At 38.1% G+C, this 16,342-nt stretch overlaps 1 protein-coding gene across 1 annotated transcript in view; it reads left to right on the top strand.

Annotated features, from left to right (window-relative positions):
* The window catches only part of LOC108166860 (ubiquitin carboxyl-terminal hydrolase 17-like protein E), a 20,131-nt gene extending 4,096 nt beyond the window's left edge, over nt 1-16,035 (top strand). The window contains exons 3-16 of the mRNA XM_017308520.1: nt 1,059-1,214; nt 1,346-1,646; nt 7,285-7,399; nt 7,496-7,611; nt 7,709-7,779; nt 7,876-7,998; nt 8,112-8,207; nt 8,338-8,469; nt 8,546-8,674; nt 8,809-8,846; nt 8,931-8,968; nt 9,086-9,356; nt 15,224-15,360; nt 16,025-16,035. Of these exons, the coding sequence (XP_017164009.1) occupies nt 1,059-1,214; nt 1,346-1,646; nt 7,285-7,399; nt 7,496-7,611; nt 7,709-7,779; nt 7,876-7,998; nt 8,112-8,207; nt 8,338-8,469; nt 8,546-8,674; nt 8,809-8,846; nt 8,931-8,968; nt 9,086-9,356; nt 15,224-15,360; nt 16,025-16,035 (1,734 nt within the window). The remainder of the gene's footprint in view (nt 1-1,058; nt 1,215-1,345; nt 1,647-7,284; nt 7,400-7,495; nt 7,612-7,708; nt 7,780-7,875; nt 7,999-8,111; nt 8,208-8,337; nt 8,470-8,545; nt 8,675-8,808; nt 8,847-8,930; nt 8,969-9,085; nt 9,357-15,223; nt 15,361-16,024) is intronic.
* Nucleotides 16,036-16,342: the final 307 nt, after the last annotated feature.

A 16,342-nucleotide genomic window follows, 5' to 3' on the forward strand; every position in this document is an offset into this window, starting at 1 on the left:
ATATATATGTGTCATTTTTTTTAAACAGATGAGCAAATAATTACAATTGCAAAATCGAAACGTATAAGGCTGTTAGTAATTGACTTACTAACAGTTGTTTGTTGTTTTCTTCCCGCTTGCACATATTGGAGCACAGAGTAGTGCCGTTTGTTGAGTATCAGTGACGTTCAGGTTGGATGAATGCGACCTGGCTGTTCAGATTCAGGTCACATTTGAAAAGATTGGACATGTATCGGATATCCAAGTTTGAAAAAATCCGACCTGTGTTGTTTAGAATGTCATGAAAAGATTAGATACATTAAGGCAGAATTGGGCCATTTGGGCTGCAGCCTAAAGCAAGCAGAATCCCAACGCCTGAGGACATACTATGGACCACACTGATATATATTCTTTAAAACACACTTTCTGTTCCTGCGCTGTATGTTTTGAGAACCACTGTGAATCTCCTGGTCTTTCTTGGCATGTTAAGGGATTGTTAGCTTAGTTAGCTTAGCTTCAGTGCGGCTATAGCTACTCCTGTCGATCCTGCTGTCTACATTTCTGTGTCTCTACCTCTCCCCTGATCTCTGTGTCAGATGTTTAATCACTCTTCTGCCTCTTGAAATAATAATTGTATGTGTAATAAATGTAGCATTTTTGTGACTTTGGAGGTGAGTGAAGGAGTCAGAATTAGAGGCCTGTTTACTCTGTTGAAAAACCCATAGAAGGCCAAGGCCTCTTATAGTGTGGTGCCAACAAGAGCATTATCACCTAGCGATGCTCCAGGAAACCGAGTGCAGCTGGAACCTTAAACCATTACTGTGACATTCAGTAGGAAGCATAATCCAAGAACCCTTTCTCATATTAAAATTAGTTAATTGATCTGAAATATTTCAGCTTGACAACAAAAACAAAATAAAGAATCCTGAAAGGACAAAATATTTTTCACAGTACTGCATACATTATTCAAGGCTACGTTTTTGCTGTCTTAATTAGGTTGTCCTTCAAGTTGTATGTTTATTCATTCTGTATGTGCTTGTATTTCTGATTTATGTCTGTTTGTCAATATTTTAATAAAGGGTCAGAGCAGATTTTTTTGTGGCCAGACTAATTGTGATGCTGAATGGTCATATACTGAGGTCCGCAAAATGGCTCTTCTGACTACTAAAGAAAAAAAATACTTTGAAAAAACCCTGGCTCTCAATGCTGCAAGGAATTTGTTTGGCACCAAACCAGTAAGTACTTGTCTTAAAAAAGCATAATTAATGTACTTTTTTAGCCTTGCAAGTTTGTTGGTTAAAAATGACTGTGAATGTTAAAAAAGATAAAAACCTATCTGTTTGTTTTCCTTTCTTTTACCATAAAGTGTCCTGGATGCAAATGCTCTGTGATTAGGAAGGATGTGTCCAATCTGAGTGTCAATTGCCGAATTTGCACAGCTAAGAAAGGTTACATCTATGAATTCTGCTGGCAGTGTATGAAAGTATGGAAAGGTCCACAGCCACGCTCCGACCGTTGTGGAAATGATGGTTGCAGCAACAGCTCGATAGATACACTGTTAACCTGTGGTTATGCCAAGTTTGACGTTGTGAAGGGAGTAACTGATTGTCCATCCATCAGGGCTTGCCCTACTTGTGGCACTCTGGTGGAGCACACTGGGAAACAATGTAAAAACATTACATGCAGCCATTGTAACATAGAGTTCTGTTTTGTGTGCCTAAAGATCTCTACAGAGTGTAAGAAAACACCTAACTATAACTATTATGGATCATGCTCCAGTGGTACTGCTCCAAGACAGACCTCCATACCTGTGCGACGTGTGGACATCCAATGAAATATGTTAGGCAACATGTTGTTGAACATTGAAGTAGCTTTTCTTTGGTTATATGGTTTCCTTAACGATGTAACCATCAGAGCATCTTAAATATTCTTAAAGGAATTCTTTGTAAAAGATTTGTGCTTTACTGTTTGAAAATTCCCAAGTAAAGCATTCCTTCACTATTCCAATATGAAGTTATTCAGTGTTATAAAATATTTTTTTGATTGTTTTAACTTCTGTCCTGGTTTTCTTACCGAATGTAACCCAAGTGTGCTTAGTCCTCATAGTCCTCCAACAGGTATTTTCAAACTTTGCATTTACTTTTATTAACTGATGTTATTTCAAAAAGGAAAAATAGAAATAAATTATATAAGAACTTTGCACTGATCTGGTATAAAAACATTGTTTAACAAGATGTTTTCACTGGCTCTTTTATGAGAAGGAGCTGACAAGCTTCTCCAGGAAAGACTAGTCCAATATAGATCTTACTTTCTAATCCGAGCTGGATGATTATTGTTAACCTTTTAATCACATTATGTTGTTAATGTGTCTTGAATAGGTATTTTTCATTAAATAAACTGATTGAAATAAATTGATTAACCCTCCTGTTATGTTTGTTTCTGAGGTACAGCAATAATATTCCTGGGTCAATTTGATCCATAGAGAGTTTAATCATTCAATAATATGTAAAATAAAAAAAAATCTTCCAAAACATTTGTGTATCTGATTATTAATTCCAATACTGACAATTTCAATCAATATTTGTGCAAAGATGTTTTTGTTTTATTTCTCACAAATAAAGGATCAATGACGACAAAAGTTGTATGAACACCTGCTTTCTGGCAGTTTCCTAGTGAAGTAAAGAGAATAGTGAAAGAGTGGGTTTGTCTGCCATGTATGTGCATGGTGCGTGGGTGTGTGTGTGTGTGTGTGTGCGTGTGTGTGTGTGTGGGTGTGTGTGTGTGTGTGTGTGTGTGTGTGTGGTGAAATATGGTTCATAGCTGCAAGGAAGCATATAGAATTGGACTTTTAAAAAAAAAATCTTTTTAACCCTATAACTTTACTGCCGGGTCAAAGTAACTCGAACAGTATCTATGTAAAATGTAGACGCAGGGGGGGCTGCAAATGTGTAAAATGAATACATTTTCAATTTATAGTAGAGTGTACCTATTAAGACGAATAGAAAAAGTTTCATACAAAAAATACATCCAACTATTAAATTATTTTTTTAAACTTTAAAACGGGTCAATTTGACCTGCAACATAATAGGAGGGTTATGTGTCAGAGGCCCATTTAGAAAATAAAACTGTTTATAGACATTTCACAATCAAAAACTTCAAGTGAGACTAAAAAATGCACAAGGCAAAATTAAACAAAGGCAGATTTAAAGATAAGTCTCTATCTTTAATTCTTATTTGTGTTTACAAATGGGGTCCAACCGACTCCACACCTTTATCACTTGTATGAGTTGCCTCAGTCTAGGCACGCACAAGGGTTAAGATTTATAAATCACAATCAAGTATGTTCACTGTAGTTGTTATAAAAATGTGGTTAGGAAGTTATTACACCATTGCTCCTCTAGCAATGCTTCAAAAATGTTTTTACCAGTATTGCACTGAGAAGTAGCTCTAATAATGAGCTCAGCAGATGTTTGCAGTTCCACCAGGTGTTTACTAATTGCTGCTGGCTAGTCTGAAGGAGGGGAGTCATGGAGGAGGGCTGCTCTGTGAGGTGGAAAAGTGGATACTTGAAAACTGCATCCCGAAGACGAACTGTGTCTCGAAGGCAGTGCTAGGTCCAACAAGCTGAATGGTTGCTATGGAGATGAAAGGATTTCTCAAACAGGCATGAAAGAATCAAGGAAACTCTCTAGATGTATTTTTGATGAAGGAGTAACATTATAACATGATCTAAAACTAAATGAATTGGTTTTACATAATACTGCCCCTGTAAAGTAAGCCGTTGAGGCTACTGATTTCAGAGCTTGAGGAAGAGGATTAGAGTCTTGGAGTCACAGAAGAAAAAGCTGTATCATTTAGTTTTCAGTTTTGTATGGGGAACAATGAGCAGGTCCTTATCACATGACGTGATTCATTGGAGTCTGTCCATGTAGAGCTCTCCATGTCAAAATCAAATGTTGAATTGCAGTCAATAATGAACCAGGAACTTACCTTAGCAGTGGAGTAACCAGACATTTTTTTAAAGATGTTGTCAGAAGCCTGGCAGCATTCTGCACAGACTGAATAGTGGGAGGCTGTGCTTTTATATCCGAACAGGTATTGTATCAATTTGTACCGCTGCAATTAATGGAAAAATTCAGCTGCCTAAGCACTGTTCAACTGAAAGAGTCAGGCATATAATTTTTTATATACTGTATAAAAAAATGCTGAACTAAATAAATATTTCAAAAATTTAAAAATTGACACAAACATGGAATCTTAAATAACCCATTTAGACAATATATCAGAAAAAAAAGTTGATTTGGGGGTAATTTCACATTAAATGGTAAACTCATTCCACCCCTCAGGTGATTTCCCTTAGGCTTTAAAAACAGAAGTTATCTAACCACTGAAAAAAAGAACAGTCTGGACAAATCTGGACCTCCCATTCATCTGCAAAATTGTTGAAAAAAATTTGTTCCAACAGTTAAGTAGCTCCCTAATAATAACCAACCACCAGGCATGTGGAGATGGGAAATTGAGAAACCTTGACCCCCATTTAATGCTCCAAATATGCTTTTTTGAGTTTTCTTTTTCAATTATTTATTTATTTTTTATCTGGAAGGACACAAATAGGAAGCCTGCTTGTACTCCTCAACAGTAGTATTTATCTCACAATACCAACTTAGCAAAATAAATTAGTCTGGCTGCTATTAGTCTGACAGAGAATGAATGATTCTCAGTTTCTCTTCCTCCATGTTAAGACGCTGGGCCCATGGTCAGGAGGAGGGTAGCGGAACTGCACCCTCTAATCAAATTATAGGCAAGAATTTTTTTTTCAACATGCACTTGTTTGTGAATAAAAAATAAAAACAGATCTGAAGTTGAAGTTAGAAAAAATATTTAAATTTATTTTCATAATTGTAGTAATAGTGGGAAAAACCTTCCTTGTCCCCAAACACAGAAATGGTTTGGCTCCAGAAAAAACTTCAGACCTTGCGTAAAGTTATCAGGTTGCCCCAGCTGCCTGAAATAATCTGCTCCCCCTCCATAAAATGGGAGCTCATTAATTTTTCACACTCAAAGCACTGATATGTTTTTTTTTTAGTTGGTGGGCTTCCCACACATGACTGATGAAAAAACCTGAGGCACATCTCACACTGGATCTACGAAAGAAGCAAATAATATAAGGCATTTAAAAAATTGTACTTAATTACAACATGCAATCAATCATTTTAAATTCCCTAATATTTCAACTGCTGGATGATGCTATTAAAGCTTGTTTACACAAGACAATATTACATTTTGTCTTCTCCATTTAACTTCCTAACACTAAATCTTTGAATAATTCTAACATTTTTTATCCAGTTCAAGTGAAAAAGACAGTTGAAATATTTGGTTCCCTGCTCATAATCGGCAAATAATAAGCAAATGTTTTCAAATTCTCAATGATTATATGTGATAGTTTGAGGTGAGCTACCAAACACCAGCAGCTAGAAATTCCTTTTATCCAGTAATTTGTGACAGTTGACTTTAGAACGAGATTTACCAGAAAGTCTGCACTCTCGTCTCTCCAGGAGGTCTTAAATTTTTGTGCACTGCAATCAGCCAGCTTCTCAATATTAGCAATAAAAAAATGTAAATACATACAATGTGTTGAAAAACCGTGTTAGGTGACTGACTTATTTGTCACATTCAAGTGGAAAAAGACTGATTCTCTTGGCCATTAAAAAACAATACAAAAACTGTGTAAGAAGACCTTCACACAAGACCTCGTTTATTAATTAGACCCGAGCAGCGAAGGCGCTGCGAAGATCTGGTTTGCAGCGCACGACGCACCCAAAATCTGCACCGGATTTTGGGTGCGTCGTCGGGGAGCGCTGCCGAATACGTAGATGCGTATCGCCTGGATGACGGGTGGGGGAACTGCGCGAAAGCGTCCGCGGTGGCGAGAGGGGGGTGGTGCAGGAACCCCACGGTCGCCAATAGGCCGTAGCGGCGCTGAGCATTTCAAATGCAAATAAATACATTGTATTCAAAATAACCATGTCTTTGACATGGTTATTTCAATAAATAAATGCATATTTCTGCAAAAAAGTTAGGAAAAATTAAGATCAATTAGTACAAAATTTCTAAAACCCAAATGAGTTGTGGAGTTCATTTGACTTTGCTTTTAGTGTTGCAGACATACTTTGTTGCCTTTCATTAAGGAAGATAAATGCCATCACTTCATAACAGTTCATAATGATAAAAAATATATCTTTGAAATGCCACTCTAGATTAAGACTGTAAAAATGACAGCTGAATTTGACATAAATTTGAAGAATTTTGGGTTAATGAGTTAAAATATTTGATTTTACCTTGGGATCGAAAATGTTTTTGAATGGAATTGAATAGAATAGACAATAGGTTTCAAAACAGTTTAAGAAAAGGATAATTTACTCACTTCTGATGTCATAGGCCACCAAGCCATTATCTTTACTGTGTAATTGTAGAATTGTTGAAAATATGAAACACAAAAGTGGTCCACTGGTAAGACAGGTAAAGTAGACAGATAAAAGGATCAACATGTTTCTGAATGTGCAACAATAGTTTAAAAATCAAGAGTCAAAAGAGAAGAAAAATACAAACTCATGCCAAATCCTGTCTGTGTTGTGGTAATGAAAAATAACACTAAGATTGATAAATTTCAGTCAAAAAACTTTGTTCTAGCCAACACAAGTTGTTAAAGTAAATAACTTAAAATTGGTCTTTACCCATCAAAAAACGCGAATCAAACAGTCAAGGTAAGAACTCCCTGGTTACATAGAATTAATACATTTATTCACAGTCTTCAACTTAGTAAATAACTAACTTTAAACGAGTTTTTATCCACATTCTAAAATACCTGCGAGGTGTTTGAAAGTTTATTAGATTATGCTTCCTTGTCAAACAGTCCTCCGCTGCTGAAACACGTGATGTCCGACACACCTTGAATGCACCATACTTGCGACTATAATTAACAGAGAAAGAGTGCCTTCACTGATTCCGTCGAGAGTCCGCGGAGTCTATTTACCGCCAGTCACTGCTATTTTTGATTCTTCTGTTCAGCATAAATTGCCTTTTTTATTGCGTCTTTGAGTAATTGCAGATAAAACTGCAGAGTTGCTAGATCAGCACAAAAGTTTTAACTTATTGACGATGAGAAGGACGAAAAATTACCCATCAAAAATCGCGAATCAAGGCAACATTCAAGGTAAGAACTCCCTGGTTACATAGAATTAATACATTTATTCACAGTCTTCAAATAACAACGTATCCATTTTGATTTAAATCAAAAATCCACAGTCAGTAAATACTATGGCTTGATAAACCAAGGAGCGACATGTTACCTGAACAGCGTGTTGCAGGTGCTGTTTATGACAGAAGGATTCAGAGAGGCTGTGAGGTCTTCAAAGAGCAGGTTCGGGGAAAAACAAATCAAAGTATCAGAATTTTACAACATATATTAAGTATTTAATTTTTATTCAGTTTGTATTTGGCGACCTTCTTTTCACAGCTGGAAAAATACATTTACAAATGGTATTGATCGTAAACTCTGCAACTTATTTAATGCATTAACCAAGGAAACAGCAGAAACCAGAGAAGTTATCAAGAAGTTGCGTATCAAAAATGGTAGAGTATATGTGCGTTAATGAAATGTTGTTGTTTTATATCAAACATACATTAGTTTTCTCCTTTTTGAATGTAATATTATTCCTTCGTTTATCAGTTCATGAACAACATGATGCTGCTGAGTACTTTGAGAGGATTTTAACAAAGACCAATGATGAGGCTAAGCAGGTAAATCATCGCATCAGCTTGTAATTGGGGAGAAAATTCTGAAAGAAAACATAACATGTTTTGCATATAAACTTTATCTATTTATTATGTCCTCAGATATTTAAAGGAGAGCTAACATACAGGACAGTTTGTCAATGCAAAAGTRAAACAGACAAAATCGTCTCATTTTGGAATCTTCCTCTTCCACTGACGGACAGTCATGACAAAACTTATACTGTAGTAAGTAGAGCATTTAACAACTCAACCTACAAACCTTCATGTCTCAGACGGACCTCTGGTTATCTCTGTGATCTGGAATATGTTAGAAAGTAAACGACTGATTTACATTTCAGGTGGACGGAATTCAGGAATTTTTTAAAAATTCAGAATTCACTGGTGAAAACCAACTTTACTGTGAAAGTTGTGGGAACAAATGTGATGCTACTATTGTAAGTAAATTGGAACAGCTTTCCCACTTGTGTTTTAAAATGTTAGCTGATTAAGTGTAAAATGAAACAACATGAGATATGGACAATGTATTTACCAGAAAATGAGTTGATAACTATTGGTCTTATGTAGCAATGCAAAGTAAAACATCATCCAGAGGTTGTGATGTTGCTGCTGAAGAGGTTTGAATTCAACTACCATCACATGAAATACATGAAAAAGTGCCTTCCTGTGGATGTTTCATTGACTATCACTCTACCTGAGGTATGTCTACCCGAGGTACCTCTACCTGAGGTATTTTCACTGTTCAKAAATAAATAATTTTCTGTCTGTTTGTCAGAAACAGAGATATGAACTGTATGCRTTGGTGGAACACATGGGGACTCTGAAGAGCGGAAATTACATGGCAACAATCAAGCCCCAGAATGAAGACACATGGTATGAGTTCAATGACTCTACTGTTACAAGGGTGAGAATGATTGTCTTATAATATTGCTTTTAAGCATAGAAATGTGCTGCTATGTTTTAATTTTATAACATTTGCTGCATCTTTTAGTTATAAATTACTAAATGAATAATTTACAGTTATTTATTTTCTAACAGCTTGAAAATGAGGAAGTAAAAAAAGRCAAGCTTCAGAAGTAAGTCACTGACTTCTATTTTATTCTCACTTGTTTTCCTGATTATGAGATAATTTTAATTTCTTTCCTCGCCTCCCTGACTAGATCCGACTGTGTCTATCTTCTGTTTTACAGGAAATCAAGTAAGTAGAACATTTAAAAGGTGTTGATATGTAGGATGAATGAGGTTATAACTTAATTTGTAAAGTAAATAATTTGTTTGGGTTTATTTTATATTTATTTTCTTATTCATATTTCAGACACTGGTACACAAAGTGAAGGAGAAATGTCTGTCCTGCTAACTCCACMATCCCACGAACATAACATCACAGGATCACGTCATAACCGTGTGAGGCGGAAAGAAATAAATGAACCCAATAAAAGACCATCATGTTTCCAAGCCTTCTCATCTCCAGATGCTTCAGATTTGCCAAATGAAGACAGAAGAATTGCTTGCAGAAACACAAATGATTCAAGTACCAGACCACAAAAGCAATGTGAGAGTAAGGACAAATCAGGGAGTTTCAAGAGGTGGGACAACAAGGMAWAWTCATTTCACAGTACTCRTGGTAGAGAGAAAGAACCTATGAGAAATGATCTGAAAAGAAGTTTATCATGGGAAAATACAAGCAAGAATGATAGGAGTGAACATAGAAAACACGTCCAGATGCAGCACTTGCTGAAAGCTAACAGTTTCRAACAAAATATATCAGTAAAGCCACAGCAACAGAGAAATGAGAGGGTGGCGTGTAAGGTGCAGAATGAAGTGAGGGACCAAGTTAATCCACAACTACTAACTAGAGAGCCATATAAGGCAAAATCTAGTCTAACAGAAAATTGGAGCCAGAAAAGGCCAAGTGGTGATAAACTAGATTGTAATACACATACAATTTGTGATGACAGTTATGTAAAACAAAAGGATCGAAACACTAATGGAGATGATGATAAAAAAGATGATCACCATTCAACAACAGGACAACAAGAAGAGGGAAGTATGAGACAGGGGGAACAAAGTCATGGAGAGATAACACATAGGGTGGCGTGTAAGGTGCAGAATGCACTCTATCCTACTTTATTGATTTTAGTTAGGTTATTTCTTTGTTTTGTTCTTCTAGTTTTTCTAGTTCTGTTCCTTAGTTATTAATTTTACGTACGTCTTGTTTTTGTTTGCTTCTTTGATGGTTTTCCCTCCTGTTTTTTGGCTTTTCTAGTTTAACATGTCTCTTTAGTTTTAGTGTTTTTGTTATGTCCACCTTGGTACTCCTCGTCACTTTCTCTGGTTTCCCTAGTGTCTCTGGTTTTTTGAGCTATGTTTGGATTTTTGTTGTTCTCTGGGCTTCTGTATTTTTTAAAAAGTTTTATTCATTTTTTCCATTAAATACACATCAGAATTTTTTTGTCTTGCACCTGCTGCATTTGAATCCACAGTTCAACTACAGCTATGGGACACTGCACTTACAAGACCTTCAACGTTCATGCACTCATGCTAGATAATTTGCATTTCATGGAAAAGTTTTTTAATTTTCCTTTCAATCACATGTATACATTCTGAAGCTTATTGTAAAATTTTTTGATTTAAATTTCAGTGTAAATTAAGTTTTTAATGCACCTTGTTACCCATTATTATATTGCATTGAATTAAAATGTGATCACATTTTATCATTTTAAGGGGAAAATTATAATAAAAAAGTAAACTGTCATTAGTCAAATGTCTAACATTGAGGCACCTAAAAATGTGACGTCATTCCCCCTTTCAGGTCATGTATTGTGTCACATGGTATCACCAAGCGATGGTAATTTAATGTTGAATTAGGTTGATTTTTGGTTAAGGTCGACGATTTTGGATCAACCATCAAACAAAGATCCAATTCTAGCCAAATAACCAATGTTGAAAATATGTTATTGAATCAATGTCATCTTTTTAATTTACATCAGGTATCTGGGCTGTGCAGAGACCTTTGGAGGGGCAGGGGCTCAAAGTTAAAAAGGGGCACATTGAACAAGATCTTAAAACACCGTACAACAACAAAGCAACAACCCAGATTAAGAATTTAATTGAATCCTACTATATCATTGCCATCATGAGGGTACAATGTAAAGCAAATGTAGTATATTTTCCCCAACAGGTGTAATGTTTCTGTTTCAGCTGTTGACCGTCATGGAGGCCTGAGCTGATATGAGACTGTAGCTGTTAAATTGACCAGAGGAGAAAAGGTCGCTGTTTTTGAAGTTATAAAATTAGCAAATTTGCTGCACTTTTACTGTCCATCCATCCATTTTCTTGCACCCTGGTCCCTCGGGGGGGTCAGGAGGGGTGCTGGTGCCTATCTCCAGCTAATGTACCAGGTGAGAGGCAGGGTCACCCTGGACAGGTCGCCAGTCTGTCGCAGGGCAACACAGAGACACACAGGACATACAACCATGCACACACACCTACGGGCAATTTGGAGAGGCCAATTAACCTGACCGTCATGTTTTTGGACTGTGAGAGGAAGCCGGAGTACCCGGAGAAAACCCACGCATGCACAGGGAGAACATGCAAACTCCATGCAGAAAGACCGGGGCTGGGAATCGAACCCAGAGCCTTCTTGCTGCAAGGCAACAGCTCTGCCAACTGCTCCACTGGGCAGCCCGCCCTTTCACTGATTAAGCCATTATAATATCTATTTAACCTCTACCACAACTTGGCTGCGGAGTGCTTTATAGATCAAAAAAGCTCAAAGGGATAACTCTATACAATTGTTTTGATGTTAGTACCTCTGAGATCTATAATTATAAGACTAGAGATATCAAGACAGAAAACTCAGTAGCTGCTGATAGGAGCCATTAAGACATCCAGAGGCCTTATAAATGGTTTAATTGTAATACAAATCATAGATCTAAACCTGTAGCACTCATTTATGGAGAATGGCAATGTTATTGAATTTTATTTAATACATTCAGCTGAGAGAAAAAACAATTACATTTAGGATTTAATTAGGAAGTTCCCAGGTGAAAAAATTTATACTTTAGTATATTTCAAACATACTTAAATTTGTGAAAGTACACTAAGTAAACTAAGTATTAAATGTACTACCTATAAGTATATCTGAAGTATACTAAAAGTATACTTGTACCAATTTCGAAATTAGAACTTTAAATACACTTAAACATAATTGTACCAAAATACACTTTTAATATATTAAATAAAAGTATACCTTAAGTGAACAAAATATATATTTGCCCAAGTGTAAATATACACTTTCTCAAGTATACTGAAAATATATTTTGTGTATATTTAAAAATATATGCACAAAATAGAATTTTTTAAAATTCACTTAACACTACTTTAGATTAATAATTTAAGTATGTTTTAAATTACATCTCAGTCTAAATTTTAGGCTAATAAAGTATGCCTTTTTTAAACATTTTTATTTAACCAGGTGCACCCCCGTTGTTACCCGGCCTCGATCACGTACGTGCGCGCTTGCGTCACAGTCTTTCTTTGGTGCGTTCACTGACAGTCTGTAACATAAATGTATAAGCATTGTTCTATACATTAGTTATGTTAAAACATTTTCTTAAATAAAAAAAACAACAACCTCAGCACAACATAGACACATTTTTATTTTTATAGATAAAAATAAAACTAAAGAACTAAATTCTTTAGTTTTCTTTTCAAAGTTCGTGGGTGCGGCTTATATTCTGGTGCACTCAGTAGTCCAAAAATCTGTAACATAAATGTATAGGCATCGCTGTATACATTACATCACTCCTTTGTTTTTAACAAACAATTTCTCATTTCAAAGCAGCCTTAGTTTTTCTTTAAACAAAACTAACTTCACTGGACTTCTGTAGTAAACAAATAGAGTTGATTCACATCACAAATCGATGAGGAGGATAACATTCACAAACAAATCAACACAACAATAGTATTGGTATCTAGAATCGAAGAAAAAACCCATACTAATTCAAATGCTATATTCGGTGTGTACTGCCACAGCACATGTACACCAGCCCTTAATTACACAAAATGTTGCAGTACATTGATAAATTTATAGTCCTCACATCCTTTTAACCTAGCTCATAGGTGTTTAAGTATGATGGGTGTCTTCGGTGTCGCTTGGGCTGAACCCGCAGTGGTGGAACAGTAAAGTTTGTATCTTCATTTCCAGAATCAGGTGAAGAATGTAGTACACTGGCACTGATACTTTTGAAAAGGGAGGAGTTTCTTGTGATCGAATGTCCATTGTTGCTGGCAGTAACAATTGAGCCATTGAGGTGGGTTACAGTGTGGGGGTCACTGTTGTAGGATGTTCTCAGCTTACTGCGCTTCGGTTGTCGGTACAACATGGTGTCGCCAATTTTGAGAGCGTTGGGCTTGGCATCATGACGTACATCCGCATTAAACTTCATTTTTGCCTTTGCAGTCCGATCTTGGCTTCTGATTACGTGGTCACTGGTGTTTTCCACAATGTTAGAGAGGATCGGAATCTTTGTGTAGATCTTCCGCTGGAACATGAGCTCTGCTTAAGATGCTTCGGTGGTGCTGTGTGGAGTAGAGCGGTATTCGCGGAGGAATGTGTTCAATGTGTGTTGCCATGGGATGCTTTGGCAGTGTGATACTCTGACTGCTTTTCCCAATGTGCGCATGAAACACTCTCGGCTGTTCCATTTGCTTGAGGCCATAGAGGTGTTATCTTCCTGTGTTGGCAACCCATGTCTGTCAGAAACTTTGAAAAATGTTTACTGTTGAAGCGAGGTCCATTGTCTGTTTTGAGACACCTGGGAATTCCGAACATTGAAAGTACTTTGTCCAGCACAGGAATGACAGTGTCTGCTGAAATAGACCTAACAGCCTCAACTATTGGATAGCGTGTGTATTCATCCACTATAACTAGCAGGTATTCACCAATTGATAAAGGACCATAGAAATCAGCGCTGACTGTATACCATGGTGATTCTGGTAGTTCTGACATTCGAAGGGGCTCCATCTGAGTTACTGGGGTGTTTGCCTGGCAGGCTAAACAGTTCTTAACTACAAACTCTGCTTTTTGGTCCACGTTAGGGAACCATACTTTCGACCTGAGCAATGTCTTTGTCTTGACAATTCTTTGGTGTCCCTCGTGGGCTAATTGTAGTACTCTGTCCTCCAGAYCTGAGGGGATGACGATTCTAGTGCCACGAAGAAGAATGTCGTCCATGTGTGACACAGTCAGCTCATTGCTGATTTGCCTGTACTTTTGTAGAATGATGATGTCTTGTGAGTCGTCCTTGACTTGGTGCCAGGTGTTGTCTCTTAAGTGTGCAACAACCTTTTGCAGGACTCTGTCTGTGATGGTTGCCTCTTTGATGTCGACTAGAGTCATGGCTTTGGGTGTTGCATGCTGTGCCAGGAAGTTTACATACTCTTCAGCTACCTTTGTTGCTCTTGTGTGGTTTCTGGTTTGTATTGGGATCGGATGTCTGGACATGTAGTCGGCTGGGTTATCCGTTCCTTCCTGTAGACTACTACTTCCTGTAGACTACTCGAAAGTCGTATGGTTGAAGCCTTAGACCCCATCGTTCAATTCTTGCAGGTGGTTTTGACCGAGGGTTGTTCCATATTACTTCCAGCGCTTTGTGGTCTGTGACCAAAGTGAAAGGGTTCCCATACAAATACAGATGGAAATGTTCACAGCTCCATACTATTGCTAATGCTTCTCGTTCTGTCTGTGAGTAGCGTMTCTCAAMGTCRCTTAGAGCACGACTAGCGTAAGCTATAGTGTGYCTCTCGCTTTCCTTTCCAAGTTGATAAAGAATAGCTCCTAGACCAACGGGGCTTGCGTCTACGACCAATTCTGTATCTTTGTTATGGTGAAAATATGACATCACAGTCTCACCTGTCAAGCTGTCTTTTAAGTGTTGCAGGGCTTTTGCTTGATTTGGACCACAGCACCATTGTGTGCTTTTCTTGGTCAACTCCCGAAGTGATGCTGAAATTGAAGCGAAGTCTTTTATGAAACGTGAGCAGTATGTCGCCATGCCTAGCAGGCTTCTCACCTTGGTGGGGTTTTCTGGTGCACTAGCTTCCTTGATTTCCGCGACCTTCTTTGGGTCGGCAGATATGCCCCCAGCTTGGAAAATGAATCCAAAAAATTCTAGCCTGGATTTGTTGAACTCACACTTATCTTTATTAAGTGTAAGTCCCTTCTCCTTGAGCCTTTGGAACACTGTTGTGAGGCTTTTGTCATGATCTGCTTGTGTCTTTCCATGCACAATGATGTCATCGCTGATATTTTTCACACCTTCGATTCCTTGTAGAGCTTGGCAGATAGCATTTTGAAATACATCTGCCGCTGAGGATATGCCAAAGTTCAGACGTTTGTACCTCCTCAGACCTTTGTGAGTGGTAAACGTTGTGATGTACCTGCTGTCAGGGTGGAGTTCCAGCTGATGGTAGTGTGGTGGGATGATGTTCCACCCTCCCCCACTCTGTGCACCGGGTGTAGCGAGAGGCGCACCGTTGATTGGTGGGCGGGGCAGATGCCTTTAAAGTTGGGCTGGCCGATGCAAGGTGTGTGTGTCTTTGTTTCCTCCACTCTCTACAATCGGCGGCTACATGTTGGCTGGTGTTTGATCGGCTCGTCCGAGATCGTAAGTGGCAGTTTTGTTATCCGTGGCTGGGATCATGGTTGGTTTTTGGGTGCTACACCTGTCGTGCATTTCTGCAGTGTGGCTCTGATGGCGTTGCCGGCTGCAGCTGGAGGTTGTTGGGGCGTGCGGCTTCCATCTGATCCTCACTTGCTGACCTGCTCCCTCCCGGGTTAGGTTGTTTCCACCCCTGGGTAAGCTACCTTCCATTTAGCTTTTGATTTCTTTTTATCTGGGTCCACCGTTAATGGGTTTTCTGTTTCAGGCAACTGATTGTGTTTGGAGCTGCAGCGGTTTGGACGCTCTGCTGTCTTGTCTTGCCGTTGTTTGTTTGGGCCGCTCTCAACTGAACCCGTTGCGGATTGGGCAGGCTGTGTGGGCGGGGCATTACTCCCGTGGCCCCATCGAAGGGCATTTGGAACTTGATGACAACGATTTGTTTTATTGTTTGAAGTATTTTCTTTTACCATTCTGTTTATAGAAGTAGTAATTTGTATTTGTTATTACTCATTTCTTTTGCATTGCATGTTGATTTGGAATAATTGAACTTGTCCGTTCTTTTTCCTCATGTGTTCCTTTTGTTCCAGGGCCCGGGTAGCAGGCCTGAAGCCTAGTTTCTAAAAAATGTTTTAAAGAATTGTTTAAATAAAATATTGTGCACTGATAAGTCTGTTTGGGTGCATCTTGTCACTTTTAAAAATCTCCACCTGCTGGTCACAGTAGCCAGTTCTCAGGTCAAGTTTGTAAAAAACTGGCTCCATTCAACTCATGGATGACATGGTCCATAGTGGGAGTAAGGTGACATTCACGTTGGATGGCAGTATTAGCTTGTCATGTCTACGCAGATTCCGACTTCATTTGGGTTTGGGTGGAGTCACAATCGCAGACATCCAAGGTGTAGGCCT

The sequence above is a fragment of the Poecilia reticulata genome, linkage group LG14 (assembly GCF_000633615.1).
Source record: "Poecilia reticulata strain Guanapo linkage group LG14, Guppy_female_1.0+MT, whole genome shotgun sequence".
Taxonomy (NCBI): Eukaryota; Metazoa; Chordata; class Actinopteri; order Cyprinodontiformes; family Poeciliidae; genus Poecilia; species Poecilia reticulata.